Genomic DNA, 17,987 nt, shown 5'->3' with positions numbered 1-17,987 from the left:
CTCACAGGCAGCCCCAGGTAAGCTCAGCACACAGACTGCTCAAGGACACCCTCAAGGACATCACTGCTGACCTGCATGGGACACAGGAGCAAGGAGCACACGTGCCCTGGAGACTGAAATGCTGCACCAGACACAGACACTGTCTGCTGCTGTGCCCTCCCCAGCACTGCCACCAGCAGCAGCCCCTGAGCAGGCACTGCAGTGCCCAAAGACACATTTACTGCAGAACACAACCCAGGGACAACAGCCCTGCAGGAGAACACAACCCAGGGACAACAGGCCCTGCAGGAGAACACAACCCAGGGACAACAGCCCTGTAGGAGAACACAACCCAGGGACAACAGGACCTGCAGGAGAACACAACTCAGGGACAACAGGCCCTGCAGGAGAACACAGCCCAGGCACAACAGGTCCTGGGGGGAAGCTTTGCTGGAGATTCACTGGGCTGTGTGTGAAGTGCTCAATGCCAGTCCCTGCACGGGCACAGGGGCAGCAGCAATGCCACTGGTCACTCCATTCTTGCCATGGGCTGCAGCCTGAAGCTCCTGCAGAACAACAGGCTTTCCATATTCCAGATGCAGCAAATGTTTCCCTGTTTGTCCCTCCCCACAGACAGGCACAGCAGCTGTGGGTGAGGCAGCAGGAGAAGCTCAGCTCCTGGGCAGGGAAGGTGCAGCTGGTGGCATGGCTCTGATGGAATGTCCCAGCTGCATGGGGCACGTGCCAGCCAGCACCAGGGCTCTGAATGAAGGGTGGCCTCTCCTTGGTGTCCCAAGGAAGCAGGGGAAAAAATACAGCTATATACACATACACATCTATCCATCTATAGCTTCACTTTGCCAGGCAGGGAGATAAAATCAGATTTTAAGGAAGACAAAAGATCCTACTTGTGTCTGTTGTGGAATGCTGCTGAAGACCAAGGAGTGCAGACACTCTTCTCTCCCACCAAAAGCTGGCAAGATCCAGCCCCCCAAAATCCCCTTTTGCTGTAGCCAACCTGCCATGCTCCAAGTGCCAGAGCTCAGCTCTGTGTAAGCACAAGCCTAGTGTGTGATGCCCAGGGAGCACTGGGAGCAGCAGGGCTGGAACCTGAGCGTCTGCAGCCCCAGCTGAGCTCTGCACAGCTCTGGGCAAGGGCAGGCAGGGCCCCCCAGCCCCCTGCAAGCTGCTGCCTTGGCAGCTTGCGAGCACCTGCAGCCCGAACTCCGCTCACCCCCACACGGCAGCCCCAGCTCTCCTGCTGCCATCCAGAAGGGCTCCAGGCTGCCTTCACACTCCACTTCAGCTTCCTTCTGGTGTGGATGTCCTGCTGCAGCCTCAGAAATGCCATCTGTAAGGCAGGAGCAGCTCCCTTCTCCTGGGATCAGCTCCCCACAGCTCCTGAGGGTGACCTGGAGCACCTGCCCCTCTCAGGGCAGCGATGCCTGGGGTGCTGTGAGCTGGCAAGGGCTCTGCTGCCATCCTGGTGCCCTGCCAGGCACAGTGGCAATGCTGGCAGGGTGAGAAGCATGGGAAGGTGCCCAAGTCAAGGAAAAGCCCAGGGCAGTTTGTTTGAAGAGAGTGACTGAAAAGGCACAGGCACCTGTGGGTGGGTTGTGGGTCCCCAGGCAGGAACAGAGAGATGCAGCACAGCTTGGCAAATGCAAACAGCACCCAAGCAGGGTGCAGCACAGCCTGGCAAGTGCAAACAGCACCCAGGCAGGGCTCTCTTCCCTCTGAGTGCCCTTCTGCTGGCAGCAGCCCCGTGCTGAGGGTTGCTCCATCGCAGAGAACAAAGGCCTGCAGAGGCTCCCTCAGCACAGCCTCCCCTCCACGCTCAGCACCAGGCTCTGGCTGCACTGGCATCAAGGGGCCTTTCAGGGCTGGGGATCACGGGGGAAGAGGCTGCAGGGAGGTGGGTGCAGCTCTGAGCACCCCCCCAGCTGTTTGTGACTCATGTTAGTCAGATTCCAGCCCAGAACCACCAGTGTCAAACTGGATTAAGTTACTGGTTGGAGAAATCCAGCACATGCCTCTCACAGCAAGCAGCACCTGGGAATCTGAGAGGGGAGCAAAGGGCCTGGAGTGATCCCAGGGAGCAGAGAGGGAAGGGAGCTCCCAGCAGGATATTCCTGCCTTCACCCCTCCTCTCACAAAGCCACACCACGAGGTCACTGCAGGCCCCTGTCCCTGCAGGACAGATGCTGCACACTGCTAGCAGGAGGTGTTTGCAGTTTCCATCCTGATCCTGAGAGAAGAAATAACCCTCCAAACACACCCCTTCCTACAGTTCCTCCTTCCTGCAGCAGCTCAGCCAGGCTCCTGAGCTTCCCACTATCACCAAATCCGTGCACCAGCTCCTGCCAGAGGACTGAGGCCATTCCACAACTCCAGGCCACGTGTGTGACACCTCTCAGGGGGACAAGGGATGTGCCATGAGACATGAGACCACGTTCCTCTCTATGCAGCCAAGGAAGCAATGCAGAGTTACTCTGGAAAAAAAAAAAATCCTTGCTCTGGCTCCTCTTACTCTTAAAAAATTTTTAAAAACCAAAAAAAAAAAATCACAAGCTGCCAATTCCTCTCCCTCCCCACCCTCAACATCCAAAGCAAAACTCCCCAACACCTGCACTTGGAGAAGGACCTGAATCCCTGGTCCTGGAGCAAAAGTGCTCAGCTCCTGCAGACAGGAGCATCCCCAAACCAGGTAAAGATGCTGGTTTTTCTCAGGTGCTGGGTTTTCCCTTCTCCAGGCTGGCTCTCTCAAAGGGACAGCTCTGCTGTGCTCTCCATGCTGTGACAGCAACATCCAGGCATTTTGCTCAGCTTTGGCCAAGCCTGCCATGTGAGATGAGGACATGCTGCAGCTGCCTCTGCCCTGGATCTGACCTCCTTTGGGGCAGGATGGCTCTTGTGGGACATGGAAATGAGCAAGGTTGGAGGGCACACAGGGAGCAAAGGGAGGGTTTGTTTGGGGATCTATTGAGAACTCTGCTCTCCACTCTCTGAGATATTTGTGGCTCCAGAGCTATAAATAGCCCTAATTTAAACAACTAATAGGCTTTGTGACCCTGGAGCAGGCAGTGCATGGGCAGGGCTGGGAACCTCAGGCAGATGAAACAGGCTCCATGCTGCCAACTCCTTGGCACTGCAACTCCTCCTTGAGCAAGACACTGCTCCAGATCCCACAGGCTCTGGTGAGAGCTGGTGAGCAAACAGTTACAAACCAAACATTGCCATCAAACAGGTATCACAACAACCTGCAGCATCTTTACTCCACCAAATCCCAGCTGAACTCCTCAGCAACTTCCAGAGGGAGCACAGCCCACACAGGGATGGATCCACCTCCCTGCAGCCCCTGGGGAGCACAGGCTTCACTCCTCTGCTGAGCAGGCTTGTCCTGAGTATGAGAGCTGCTGGCAGTGCCCTCTGGTTTGGGGCAGAGGCTCCTTTTTCTGTGGACACACACTCAGAGCATGTGCTGGGGATCCCCATCTGCCCCACAGCCACATCTGCTCTTTGCATGGGGGCTTAGGAAGGGTCATGGACCAGCTGGACCCCAGAGATCCCTTCCAGCCTCAACCAGTGGGTGAGGTTGATGTGGTTGAGGTCAGTGATTCTTGAAAAGTGCAAAATAAACTCCAAGCACACCCAAATCCAGGCAGGTTGCTGACCAAGCCCAGGATCTGTGCCCAGCCCAGCTCTGTTGGGGTTCCTGTCCTGCTGAGGCTGCCAGAGCTCCCAGGGCTGATGCCCAGCCTGAGATCTGATGGCAGAAACAGAAGCAGCTGATCACCAGGTGATTGATTCCCTGCAGTCACCTGATGCTTTACCAGGAGCTTTTTTTCAATAATCTCATTTCTCTGGGCTCTGTTTTCCCCAACAAGAAACATTTAGTTGGGAAAAGCCCTCTAAGTACATGGAGCCCAACCACTGCCCCAGCACTGCCAAGACCACCAGTAACCCAAGTGCCACATGCTTTATGAACACTTCCAGTGATGGTGACTCCACCACTGCCCTGGGCAGCCCATTCCAATGCCTGACCACCTTTTCTGTGAAGAATTTTTGCCCCAGCTTGCAACCTGAACCTCCCCTGGCACAACTTGAGGCTGTTTCCTCTTGTCCTGTCCCTGTTCCCTGGGAGCAAGCAGAGCCTGACTCTCCCTTAGCTACACCCTCCTGTTGTCAGGGAGCTGTGCAGAGCCACAAGATCCTCCCTGAGCCTTCTTTTCTTCAGACTAAGCACTGTCCTGGTGTCCTCCAGACACTTCTGCCTGTGCTGCACTCAGAGCTGAAGTACCACAGGAGGAGGCTGAAGCAGCAGCACAGAGCCACATCCCTCCACACAGCTCCCTGCCACAGTTCCATATGCCAGAGTTCAGCTAGGAAAATCTCCACCAGCCTCAAAACAACTCAGAGCCCGCAGAAAAAGCCCCTGTGATGCTGCCCAGCAGCTCTGACTTGCTGCTGTTCATGGAAACAGGACACTCAGGCTTGCCCAGAGATTCTCCCCACAAGTGAGAGGTGCTTCAGGAGCAGGGGATGGCACAGCAAGTGCCCTCCCACCACTGCCAACAACAAAGCAGGTCCCCTCACTTCCCTCAAAAGCAGGGAGATTTACATATTTTTAGCATACCATAATAATAAAATAAAAGAATAATAAAAGAGTGTGTTCCTCCCTCCACAGTCATTGAGACCCAGAGGTATTTCATTCTGCAGAGGCTTTTATAGAAAAATAAAAATCCTTTGCAGAACACTGCACGAAACCCAGGAAATGAATATTTTATGGAAGAGAAGGGAGTTCAGAGAGCTTCAGCCAAAGTGAGTAGTGGGCAGAGACCCCCAGGTCAGCTGCACAGACCTTGCAACCCTTTCCCCAAAAGCCCCTCCCAAGAGCAAAATCCAGAAGTTCTCAGTACTCAACAGGACCCTCTTAATGAATCCTGGGAGTGAGGAGGAGGTGAACAGGAACATTCCCTCAAATCTCATCAGGAAACAGTTCAGAGCCCAAATTCCCTCCTAACCCCTTGCAATGAGGAAGGATGCACCTTGGAGATGTGCCACCATCCCTGGAAACCACTGTGATCCCACAGCTCCCAAACCATCCCACAGGGGCAGCCACAGCAATGGAGCCATGTCCTGCTGCCAGCACCAAGCCTGTGGCACTGCCCCTTCCTGCTCCCAGCTCCAGGAAGGGTCTGGCACATTGGGAGCTTGGCCAGGATGGATCTCTTGGCTCAGCTGAACCCTCCCACCCCACAACAGCCCAGGTCAAGCACATGAGCAAGACAGAGCTCATTGTAGCTGAGCCAGAATTTGGCTGCACACAGCTACCAGAGGTGAATTTAAACCCAACATCTTTGCCCTAAGCAGAGATTTCTGCAATCAGATCCCTCCCCCATGCACCTAATGCCTGGTACCTCCAGTCTCTCAATAACTTGTCCTCCTGGCATGCTGGGAAAGGGACAGACTCCTGTTTAAATGCTGACACACAGAAAGAGACTGTGCAGTCCTGTCCAGAAAAGACCAGGGACTCCAATCTGGTTGTCACAAGTCTGCTGCTTCTACCACTAAGACCCTTTTTCTACTCCCTCTTGTCTCCCTGTCTTCAGCAGACAGGGAATTCCACACCATCAGCCTCACCCAGGCAACAGGAGACACTGAAGCCTCCTCCCAGGTTCTAAATCTTGAAAGCCAAACAGCACTGATTTCTCCCCTTATTCCCATCCCACCATAAGGAATGACTCCCCCAGCTCCCCCATCAAGTACAGACCAAAGTCACTCACTCACTATTTGTGTCCCTGTTTTTCTGCCAAGGAAGGTTTGTGTTCATCCCTGAGACAGCTCAGAGCAGCTTGGCTCTGTGCTGCTCCACAGCAGCCAAAGCATTATCAGCTTTGAAGGTGGCTGCAGGCAGGGACAGAAAATCAGCAGGAAAAGCAAAGTCTATCCCAGAGCTCCTGCCCAGCCTCAAATTGACTCCCCAGTACTCCACTTCCTTCCTACACGACGTGACTCCAGGGACGAGGACAGGCACAGGCAGGATACCTACCCTGACTTGTTCTATTGACTTACTTAATTTTTAAAGGAATATATTTATCTGTTCCTCTCTGGAAACCAATCCCCCACTGCTGCTGGGCCCCGGGGCTCCTGGGGAGGGCGGCCCTTTGATGCCTGGCAGCCTGGCTGATCTCAGCAGGGCTTTTGAACCCACTTCCATCACCAGCGCCTGCAGCGAGCTCTTCCCACGCAACTCGCTGCTAGTGAATCACAGCCCCTGCTCTTCCTGCCTGCAGGAACCACGCCACACTGAGTGGGGATGAGCTCTGCCCTCCCTTTAGCAGGGGAATCAGGAATTATCACAAAAGGCACTCCTGTCCCCACAGGACACCGGCGTTATCTGCACCAAGACCGGCAGTTCCTGTTCTTGCCCCCACATCCGCTCCACCACCAAGGCTGGTTCTTCAGGAAATTTCTTTCCACATGTCAAGATATCACTTAGTTCCTCAAACTACAGACTTGGAGCCATGAGCAGCCTCAGCTGCAGACACACTGCCTTTTTTAGTGCCCAGGGCCAGATGTACATTGGAAGTTCCTAAATTCCAGCTGTGGCTGTGCACAGCCAAACCAGGGAGTTATCTGTGAGCTGAGACACCTTCCCAGCTCCTCAAGGCAACAGAGGGATAACCAGCAGTCCAGAAGGGATAATCCTGCAGGAAGGGCCCAACTCTGTTTGCAGAATCCCTCTAAACCAGAGGAGACAAACCCACACAGCACAGAGCACCGAGCAGAGCTGTGGACCAGCCACACAGGTTGGCACACACAGCAACAGAATTTGGGAACTGCACAAAATATCTTTTTTAAAATTACTCAAGTCTATGCTAGAGAGTAAAGACAACAACTTATTGGTTTCACACTGTTCCCAGCTCAACAAGAAGACCCAAGAAAGGAGCAAAGCCTGACATTGCTGGAGGCTCTAGAGTCATGCACCAGAGCCCAGGAAGCACATCCTGGGCCTTGAAGCAGCAGAAGGCAGGAAAACAAGGACTGCACCACAGATACTGCACCAACATCACAGCAAACACCTCCAGGGGAAAGCCAGGACAGCTCAGGGACACTCAGCAAGCAGCTACTCCTCAATGACCAGCAGCTCCAAACAGACTCAGGCAGGTATGGACACCCATCCAGGCTGGAGTCCACACAAAGCAGGCATTAGGCAAAGGCTCAAACATTATCAGTACAAAACACGGCAGCCTCTACAGCCAAGCCCTCGGGCAGAGGGGTGGTGGATGCTTTTTGATAAATCTCTCAACTTGTCAGAGACTGAATGCAGGACACCAGCTCCCCAAAACAAGAGAAACTCCTCAATGCAAGTGGCTGATGCAGAAGGGGCAGAGGCAACAGCTCAGAGATACATCTGAAATGCTGATTTCATCGAGGTGGGATAGGAATTGAGGGCTGGAAACACTAATCTGGTTTTAAGAGTAATTCTTTTTTGGTTCATTTCATTCCTGTGGATCTGTTACTCAAAAGCATTTCACTGCTTTTGCATGAAAACAGCTTCTCTGGCTCTTCCAGGTTCAGAAACTCTTGCAACTTGGTGCCACCCAACCTGGAGACACAATCCTCCACCTGAGACACTGCAGTGTGGCTGGGAGGCCAGAAAGAAAAGGAGCCACGAGAACATGGCAAACAAGGAACTGAGATCCCATTCCCAGGCAGCCACCTTGACAATTTAGGTGAGAGAGGAAGAGCTGGGATGAGTCCTGCAGCCCATTCTGCAGGAGACATCAGCCCCCCATGTAAAGCCAGGATCTGGCACTACTCAAATCAGTGAGAATTTGGCTCTGGCTTCCCGAGGAACTGAACTGAGCCTCTGAATGCAGGGACCCAACAGTGAGTAGGATGCAAAGCAGCCGGTGTGGCAGAGGCAGCGGCGGGGCTGAAGCTGAGAGGTGAGCAGTGGGCAGGGGGCAGGGAGAGGTGAGCAGGCTCCTCCCCTCGTCCTTACCTGCGCAGCCGGTGCTGGAAGTGCTGCTGCTGCCGCGTTATAAGGGCACTTTCCCACACGGGGCCGCCGGGGCTGCTCCTATACCAGCCCACGGCCGGGTGCCCCGCGTAGGGCGAGCTACTGAAGCCATGGTCCGACTCGGTCTCTGCGGCCAGCGATGAGGCAGAGCTCCCCATGGCTGCCCCTGCCCGCCACGCCGAGATTGAGCCTAGGTTAGCTGGGAGCCAGCGGCATGGGCAGCTCGGCTGGGACGGGCGAGGCGCCGCGGCATGGGCTGCTGCACAGATCCCAGCACGCTGGACAAAGGAGGGTCGGTTCTGATCAGAGTTGGGGAAAAAAAAAAAAAAAAAAACAACAACAAACAAACACAGAGAAAGGGGAAAAAAAGGAAAGAAAAAGAGAGAAAGATAAGGTACGATTTCAGCAACAACGCTCCAGTTTTAAAGCCTATCAATGCATGCTCTGAGCAGGGTCCCCGTCCCAGAGCTCACTGGGAAGGGAAGGGAAGGGCTGTGTCACCGAATCAGCTTTTGCTGCTGGAGATGGGGAGTGTGGGGGCTCTAGAAAAGGCTCCCCCCAAGTTAAGCACCAGGAGCTCCCAGGCACAGGGAAGCACAGCAGAACCCAGCACAAAGTCCTTCACACACAGGAAAGAAGCAGAAAACGGGACAAGCCAGGCCCACCTGGAGCCCAAACCAGCAGCCCTTGGGGACCACACACACCAGGTTAGACTGGGCTCTGACTGGCACACAGTTCTAGTTACTCAGCTACAAGCACTGGATGGTTTGTGTGCTTACATATAAAATAAAATATTCCCCTTTTCCTGTTTCCCACTAACACCCCAGTAGGACTGGAACTGGACACACTGGGGATCTGCACAAGTATTTTCTGTGACTATTTACTTTCAGCCCAAGGCAAGTTTTAGCTGATCCTGAGCACGCCGCTACCCACAGAAGCAGGTCTGGGGCTTTGCTCCTCCTTTTCTCCCTCTCTCTTTCCTACTTTTCAGAATTTATTCTTCAAGCATGCTCACAATTAAACTCCAGAAACATTTCATGTCCTCTGTATTAAAAGAAGTTGAAACACACACACGTCTCTCCTTCAAGTGAAAAGGCAGGACAATCTGGATGCATGTCAGGAGCAGTGGATCAAGGTAACATTTAACAGAGCAAAAAAGAAGAAACAAGGAAGATGGGAAAATTAGCACAGCTGAGCTTATTCAATTACCCACCAGGATTTAAGGAGATGAATGAACCACAGAAAGACCTTTGCAAAGAAACTACTTTTGCCGTAAAAAGGCTGAGATGAGGAGTCCTAAAATACAGCTTTTCAATCCCAGGATTGATCTAAGGGATCAAGAAAGACGTTGATAGATAATAGACTCCCGAAAGGAGCAGCTCAAGGAACAGGTGCAATTTTGTTACAAGCTCAATACCAGAATGTGCCTGCATAAGGTCATTAACTGGAGAATGTTAACTGCTCTGTCATGGTCTCTGTAGCCTGCAAAGCCTGGATGAACCAAACAAATCTGAAAAAAGTCCAAGAACACAGTTTTCCCTACCTCCTCCTTGTTTTAATTGGGCTGTCTCCCTGCTGTGTATCAGCTCCCCCATCCCCACTACCAACAGCAAGGTTTCACTGATTTCTGCACATCCACCCAAAGAGGATCCCTGGCACATCCCCTCTCATTTCCTGCTATTCAAGCAGTTAATTTGTAACAAATCTGATTTTCTGGCTACATGAAAGCCACACGATGTGAGGGGAAGAGCACTTCCAAATACCATCAGTCTATCTGGAGACATCAGTCTTCCCACACCTGTGGTGTCTCTGGCTCTTCCACCCCATCCCAGCAGCAAAGGCACAGGGGATGCAACTCTGACACCTACTAGAAGAACAAACTGTCTCTTACCTCAAACCCTCAGGTTCTTTCATGATAAAATAGGTAAGTAAAGGCAAGGTGGGTAGAACAGCCCCTCAATGCAGGCCGAGCCAATCCGAGGAAGGATGCTCAGGCGTCAGTAGCCTTTTTCCCCCTTGAGTTGGGTTAAACTGCCACATAAAGCAATTCCACAGCCTGGTTCAAGATCACTTCCTCAAGCAGGTAAAGCAGAACCCTCAGTTGCTCCAGCTGCCCATGGAAATGCCAGTTTCAGCTCATCCCAAGAGGAGGCAGACATGCCTGCTGCCCACATCGCTGCCAGCTCCCACTGCGGTGCTGCTGTCCTCCAGGAGCCACGACAGGCAGCTGTGCTCTGCAGTGGGGAAAGGCTGGGAGCCCTGCTTCAGAACCTGCAGTAAAACCCCACACTGGGTGGAGCTGGGAGAGGAAAGGAGCTATAAATAGGTGGAGGATAACCACGCTAAGTCGGAGTGATCTCCGAGACTGTCTGGTCTAACTGGGCTGCTTGGCTGTGAGTGCTGCGTGAAATCGGATTTCTCCAGGCAAAGCAGTAAATCCTTCTCCTCAGGGTCATCCTCATGCCAGGTGAGAGCAGCCAATGAGTGATACTGAAGGGGGAGCGTTGCCCAAAGGTGGGGAGAGGGCAAACCAGTCTGAGAACAGGAGTGGCAGCAGGTTCCAGCCCAATGCAAAGCAGTACGTGCTCACCATGCCGAGCCCCAAAATGCCTTTGGCCAACACTAAGCAAATGAGGAGCCTCCAAGAAGTCAAGGTGAGAATGGAAACTGCACCCCAGAAAGGGAAAGAGTCATTAAGGAAGAAGAAAGCCACTCTGGAAGCACTCAGCCTTGTTTTTGAGGAATTTCTGCCACTGGGCAAGGAGCTGCCCCAGGAGATGACCTGCAGGCACGTGGCTGAACAGGGGAGGCCTCAGTCACTAAAAGGGAGCCAAGTGCCAGGAGTTCCTCTGTCTTGGCAGAAGGGAGCAGGATTTTTTCTCTAATTAACAAAGCACTGCTTCCACCTATCTAATCTGGGGAGGAAGCAACAACGTGAACAGATTGAAGTGTCTTGAGAAGGGTGGATCTCACTCATGGAAATTATCAGTTAAGCACCTTAGCAAGATGCTGAGTTTGGATTTTGGTTTTCTGCCCCTCACAGCTGCAATAATTACCAGGTTTGAACTGATGCTGGGTAACTGCTCTCAAAATATCCCTTCCAAAATGAAACCAGGTTTGATGTTGCCAGCCACAAGCCACTCCCAGCTGTTTAACCTGATCTGTGCTACATGATGCAGACCCTCCCTCAAATTCTGCACCACACCCTGGGCAGCAGGCATGTACACAGTGTGCAGGACAGCAAAGCTGTCCCATGGAGCTCCTCCTGCTGCCAGGACAGCCTGGATGCTTCCACATAACCTTATTCCTCCTCACCAGTGAGCAGTGCTGACCCTTGGGCCCCAGCTCTCGTGTCACAGCAGAGCAGGCAGGAAGGGTGGGGATCTACTCAATCCCCTTTCCTTCCCTCCAGTTTCAAAGCAGGTTTTGGCTCTGAAGAGAGAAAAAAAAAAAAAGAAAAAAAGGGAACTAGCCCATGTGTTTCAATGCCTCTAGGAAGTTGCAGGATCAACTTTTCCTAGCATCAGCCTCAAACTCTTCCTTTTGGCACGCAGCAGGAAGAGGAGACAGAGGTCCCTGGAGCTGCTGCAGCCACTGAGGAAACCAGGGAGGCAGGCTCACCCCAGCTGGTCCCTCATGCAGCAGCCCCTCTTTGTGATGGGATATCCACATCCTCCTTTTCCTGGTAATTTATTGATCCACGTGGCACGAGCCAGCTTTGCTCCTGCTTGAATTTTCCAGCCTCCCTTGGTTCTCAGCCTTGGAAACTCAGGGACAAGACTTTGCCACTTCATTAATTCCTCCACTCCCCCAGCCTATAAATCAAGTCAATCCTGAGCTACTCCTTTGCTCCAGGGAAGATCCAGGAATGAAAATACCATCAGACACACTGAGATCAGACAGCTCTGGTCTGAAGTAAGGGCCAGCAGCTGGCCCAGGAGAAGGCTCACCATGTACCTGAGGGAAACACATCCCTCAAAGCTGTGCCCAGAGGAAGCTGCAGGAGATTGAAGGTGAAGTACCAGCCCTTCTCCTCCCTCTGCTGTGGGAGCTCCTCTGTCTGGGGGCTGACTGAGATCCACAGAATGTACTGAGTTAAAAGGTACCCAAAAGGATCCTAAGTCCAACTCCTGGTCCTGCACCAGGACTCCTCAACAATCCCACCTGTGCCTGAGAGCATTGTCCAAACACTCCTGAAGCCATGACCATTCCCAGGGGATCCAGATGTGCTGGGAGCTGGTATACCACCATCCCCAGCAAAGGAGGAGCTCTCTGCCTTCTGCCCCATGCCAGCTGCTGCTGGCAGGGAGAAGCCAGGGCTCCTGAAGAGCTCTCACTGTCCAGTACCCACACACAGCCCTGGAGGAGCAGCCTCCTCCCTGGGGACTGCAGGATGTGACTCACACCCTTCAACACCAAGGACAGCTGGAGGAGCTGGGGCTGCAGGGGGGAATCCAGCTGGAGGAGAGCACATCAAACATCCTGGAGGAATGGGCAAGCCTTGGCCTCCCACCAGTGCTGCCTCCATGCACAGCAGATCTGCCCTGAAGGAGGCACATGCCCAGGGAGGCCAGGGCAAGCAGGGAATGGTGTGCAGGGCTGCAAGGTGCACAGCATGAGATGTGGCAGCCTAAGGAGGTTATAAAGTGCCAGAGCAGGTTGGGATAGCTAAGAATGCAAAGGGAAGTGTCTGATGGTGTTCTGCTAGCCAAGGAAGGAAAAGAAGCTCAAACATTTGTGTGATCCAGCCAGCCCCCAGCTCCAGGCAGGGTGGCAGGACTTAAGGATGTGCAAAACCATGGCTGGAATTCACCAGGCTGAGATGACCCTGAGAAAAGCAGCAACCCCAGGAGAGGAAGTGAAAAATCCTCTTTTTTTCCACAAGGCAGCAGGGGAAGAGCAGACAAGCAACAAGACACCCACGTCAGGCAGACACAGCACTGAAACCCAAGCTGCAAACACCAACCCAACGAGAGCTCCCTGGCTCAAGTGCAGCAGGAGAGCTGGAACACTCTGTGCTGAGCAGGTGTCCTGCACACAGCTGGGGACAAGACAAAGTTTTGCTGTTCTTTCTCCCTGCCCTCATCTGCCAAGCCAGCCCAAGTGCTGCAGTCTTGGCAGGAAATGAAGGTGTCAGCAAGTTCCAATTCCTTGCAAAGCTTCTACCAGGGAGGGGTGGGAAGGCAGCTCCAAGGACAGACTGAGGCAGGGGTACAGCTGGAGGGATGGGACAGTGGTTGGCACGTTCTGCTGGGATGGGGGAGGCTTTTCCAGCCCTTGTCCTCCACACAGAGCTCCCCAGGGCTCTGTGACTCAGAAAGCTCTGCCTTACCTGCCAGGGCCAAGGAGCCTTGAGGTGTGCAAGGCACGAGGATGACAGGCAGAGTGCAAACACTGCAGATGGGAGGACACAGAAAAGGGAGAGAAGGGTGAAACTCACCCACCCAAATGTTTGTTCTGGGGCAGAGGGCTGAGGGAAGAGAGTCAGAGATTGTGGCCTTGCAGGAAACTGAGGGGACAGGAAGCTTTAAGTGAGCTGTTTTGCAGGTCTTGGTGAGAAATAAGACCAGTACACAACTTGCAGAGATATCCCCAGCTGAAGTGAACTGTCTGGAAGCAGATTTCCAGATGGGCTATTAATGAGGTAACAAGATAATTGAACCTGGAGTCCCAGAACAGCACAGAACAGGATCTCACACTCCCTGCCACAAAGTCCAGAACAGCAGCACAGGTCTCTGGCCACAGACACCAACATGCAAAGGTAAGCTTGAGGGTCTTTAGCTTCTTTCAGCTGCTCTGAAACTGGTTCTGGCCCAACTTTAGCCCAGAAGAAACTCATACACAGCAGCTGAATTGGGCTAAGCTGCATTAATGCACAGCATTGACTCTTTGTAAGTGTGCAGGCAGAGGAAGAGGTGTCTGAAGTGTGAAGTGAAAGACTGATAGGAAAAGCAGATGTATTGCAGAGCCAGCTTGGCCACACAGCAACTATCATCCAAGTCTGAACAAAGTTTCCTCTTCTCCCTTGCACTGGACACTGTAAAGCAGTGACAGATAATCCAGGGAGCTCCTGGAAATCTATCCCGGTCACTTTGAGAGAGGGGATTACACAGATCTGAAAGGGCAATCAGCATCTTAATCACAAGCAGGAGGGAGAAAAAGAGGAGAAGCAGGAAGGATTTTTCAAAATAAGGGTTAACTTCAAACCTCATTTCCACTGACAACTGTGAAGCAGTTTCTGAACAGCGTGAAAACGGCAACAAGGGCGCTGCTGCAGAAGGGTCTGAGTGCACACACGTTTAAGAAAACCCACACAACGAAATCCCTGCAAGCCCAGGGCTCTATTAAGTCAATTAACACTGCTCCATTGAAGTGCAGCGAGCCGCGTGCGTCCCGCAATTCGCGGCCAATTGTGGGGACTCCGGAGCTCAGCACGGCGTGGGTGGGCTGGCAGGGCCCTCCCTGCACCAGCAGCGAGGAAAAGCCACAGGGACACTCACGGGGGAAGGAACAAAACAACACCAGGCACAGCATCCAATCCCGGCAAGCTTTAGCAGCAGATCTCATTTCCAGATCTTTTCCTCCCCGTGTTTATAATCCTTGCAGCAGAGTTCTGCCATCCTACTCAGCTCGCAGGCTGCCCCAGCTACAAAAGATGTCAGGCTGAAAAATCACCTCGACAGACTGCCTGCTGAGACCAGTTGCATTATAAAAACAGGAAGCTCTTGCCTGCCTGCTCCCAATATGCTGAGGATTGAATGGGAAGGAGCATACGCAGGGATGCTTTGCAAGAAGAGCACACACATGGGACTCTTGCCAGGAAAAATGCATCTTGAGTAACACATGTGCTCTTAGTTTCCTCTTTTTTCTGAAAGGTTTAACTACACTCTGAGCTACCCAGCAGCAATAAACCACTTTTTTCCCCTCTTTCTCACTTATAGCAGAGTGTTGCTTGGTAAACAGCAGATCTTCCTGTCTGAGGCTGTGCCAGCCTGTGCTGAACAGAACTGTTGTTATTGCACATTCACAGCTAGAGATAAACATGAATAAGAGCCACGAGTAAGAGCCAGGCACTGGTTCTTCAACACACTGCTTCATCAGCTTCACCTTGATTCAAATGTTTCTGACATCTCTCCCTCCTGAAGGGGCAAGGTGGCACAAGTAGCAAGGACAAACATTAAAAAAGAAAAGACAAAAATGACAGCAGCACATAAAGTGCTCTTCTGCGCTCGCTAACATTCACAAACTGTGCAGCTCACAGCTCCACCTGCACTTGAAACACTCAAAAGCACAACAAGGAAACAAATGGGCCCAGCCAACCCAAGCTGCCCAAATGGGAAAACAAAACAGCCTTCAGCACATTCCTCAGGACAAATCTCCAACCAGAGCCACAACTGCTGCAGGACATAAAGGTAACAGAGAACCAGGGAAGGAAAAAAATGTGCAAGTCATCATCTCATCTGCAAGCTAACACTCTGCAATGACACAGGCACAGCAAACCAACCCAGGAAAAGTGGACACTGGAAGCTGAGGAGGGTTTCTAACCTTTCCAAGAGCAGACCTCTGGACCAGCTGCTCCAGAAGCACTGGGGAAAAAAGCACAGCATGAGTTCCAATAATTAGTTCCTGGACAAGTTCATGACCTGCATGAGATGACTGCCCATCTTCAGCAGCATGGAACTGGACTTGATGACCCATGAAGTTCCTTCCCCCCATCACTCAGCAACCCAAACTCATAGAGGCCCAGACATAGCACAGACACAAGGTCATTCCCAAAAGGACAGCAGGGATTGTATCTTCAGCTCATGCTAAGTTGACAGATAAGCAGATGAAGGGCTGGCCACTGCAGAAGGGAGGGGAAGAGAATTGCAGCAAGAAACAGTCTCACAGCCAGTGAAAACTCAGGGCACAGACTTGGAAAGCAAAGCCTGAGAGGTGGAGATGTCCCTTGAGCACACTGTCCCCAGACACTCCAGTCACAGCTGTAATTCTAACACAGATTACACAGACAGTAAATATATCATTTGCCCAAGACACATCCAGTTGCATCCCTTCCTAGAGATAGCTCCAGTCCACACTGCAGTGCCCAAGCCACACAGGCAGCAGCACCTGGCTGTCTCCTTCTGCCATTCTAATGCAATTTGGCCTTCCCTGGCTTTCATCAGGCACCACGTCCCAATTTCCATCCAACTGGCCTAGATTTAAGCCAACACATCTCTAGCTGTGCCTCAGGCAAGCGCAGAGGTGGAAGAAGCCTGTCAGACAATGGTGCCATTTGGCATTTCCATCACAAACAACCAAGAGATAAAAGCACAATAATTGCTGAGAGCTGCACAAGAGGCCCCTGTCTTCCCCAGGAGCACAGGGAACTGGGAGAGGACAGGGAGGTGAGACAGACTCAGGGGGCAGCGAGGAAGTTCCTCATCTAGAATCAGAATCACAGAATGGTTTGGGTTGGAGGGAAGTTTAAATCCCACCTCCTACCACCCCCTGCCACCTTTCACTATCCCAAGCTGCCTCAAAAGTTCCATCCAACCTGGCCTTGAACACTTCCAGGAGTGGAGCAGCCACAGCTTCTCTGAGCAACAGGGAAGCACAGCTCAGCACAATCATTTAATAACAGAGCACCACGTTACTGCTCACCACCTCTTCACCTCCAGATGACACCTGAAAAACACATCAATCCTTCTGCACACTTATGTGGCAGCCATGCCATTGCTTCTGTTAGGAGATTATCCTGTATTGAAATTACAGGTGTGGAATAACACCTGCCACAAGGAAGTGACACAAACAAAACAATGCCTGAGACCACCACAACCTCCCCTCTCCTCACCAGAGTAGCTTTACTGGCTCACTGTCTCCATCAAAGTGGCTCCTCTTCAGCTACACCAGTGCAGCTGGAATTGTAGGATGTGTTCAATTACACACACTTTAAGCAGTATTTTCTGGGAACAGACATTTGAACAAACACAATGGTCACATGAGGAAAAGGCTGTACTCTGAGAGGGCTGAAACACAATGCAGATGGTTTGAGTAATGGTGGAGCAAAGCCAGGCAGCCATGTGAGGTACCTCCAGCATGAGGAGGGAGCTGAGCTTTAACCAAGGGCTTTAACCAAGGGCTGCTGGCTGCATCCTGAACCAAAAGGGCAGATGGAGAGGAGCTCATGTTACTGGAGCCACTCCCACATGCCTTGCAAAGTACATCCACAGGCCTGAGCCTTGTGTGGTGCTGCAGACCCCCAGGCTCCCTCCAGCAGGCTCTGCTTGCAGAGACATGGCAAGGTCAGGAGCTTCTGGAAGACATTCCAAGGCTGCATCAAAACAGATCCAAGAGCAGGAACACCACCTCATCCCTCTCAGCCATGAGAAGGAGCCGTGGTGGAGATGTGACCAACACCTGCCTGCTGACAGTCACCAGCCAAACACCAGAGTGCTCATGGCCCAGCTTCACTGACCAAAGCCATGAGAGGTGCCTGCAAACCTTCTGCTGTGGCTGGGCATCAACAACACATAAAGATTCCAGCTAGTCCATAACAACCAGCCAGGCCAGACCACACAGCAAGCACCAGTGTCCATCTTACTCATCCAATGCCCCAACCTGGATGAGGCCACATCAACCTGGATTATCTGAATCCAAGGAAACACCATCACACACTGCAAATGCATCCTGATGGTCCAAGCTCAGACTGGCTTCCCAGCACCTTGTCCTGCCTCCAGACTCTGAATTCCCAGCCATACAAGGCACAAGAGTCACCTCTCTGTCCCAGTGGGCTGGGAACTGCCACAGCTCTGTGGTTACTGCAGGCAAACCCATGCAGAGTTTCTTCCTTTATTGCCCTGTCCTTGCACTGCCTCAAACACACCCTGGGACAGCCACGTGAGATTAAGATTGCGAGGTGCTGGAAGACCCCACAACTTCTCTTCCACTTTCACAGTTCCTTCTTCACCATGAGGAAACCAGAGGACATTGATATTCC

At 52.4% G+C, this 17,987-nt stretch overlaps 1 protein-coding gene across 4 annotated transcripts in view; it reads right to left on the bottom strand.

Moving 5' to 3' along the window:
* CAPN15 (calpain 15) overlaps window positions 1-17,987 on the bottom strand; it is a 58,418-nt gene that overhangs the window by 34,374 nt on the left and 6,057 nt on the right. For 2 of the 4 annotated variants that reach the window (XM_058035811.1, XM_058035810.1), the window contains exons 4-5: window positions 15,554-15,594; window positions 7,991-8,307 (exon numbers count right to left, since the gene is read on the bottom strand). The exons of 1 other annotated variant lie outside the window; for it this stretch is intronic. In XM_058035811.1, the coding sequence (XP_057891794.1) occupies window positions 7,991-8,166 (176 nt within the window). In that variant the 5' untranslated portion in view covers window positions 8,167-8,307; window positions 15,554-15,594. The remainder of the gene's footprint in view (window positions 1-7,990; window positions 8,308-15,553; window positions 15,595-17,987) is intronic. One more of the 4 variants, XM_058035812.1, reaches the window with a different exon arrangement.

This window comes from Melospiza georgiana, chromosome 16 (assembly GCF_028018845.1).
Source record: "Melospiza georgiana isolate bMelGeo1 chromosome 16, bMelGeo1.pri, whole genome shotgun sequence".
Lineage (NCBI taxonomy): Eukaryota > Metazoa > Chordata > Aves > Passeriformes > Passerellidae > Melospiza > Melospiza georgiana.
Note: the sequence above shows the minus strand (reverse complement) of the source record. Positions and strands in the feature narration are given on the sequence as shown.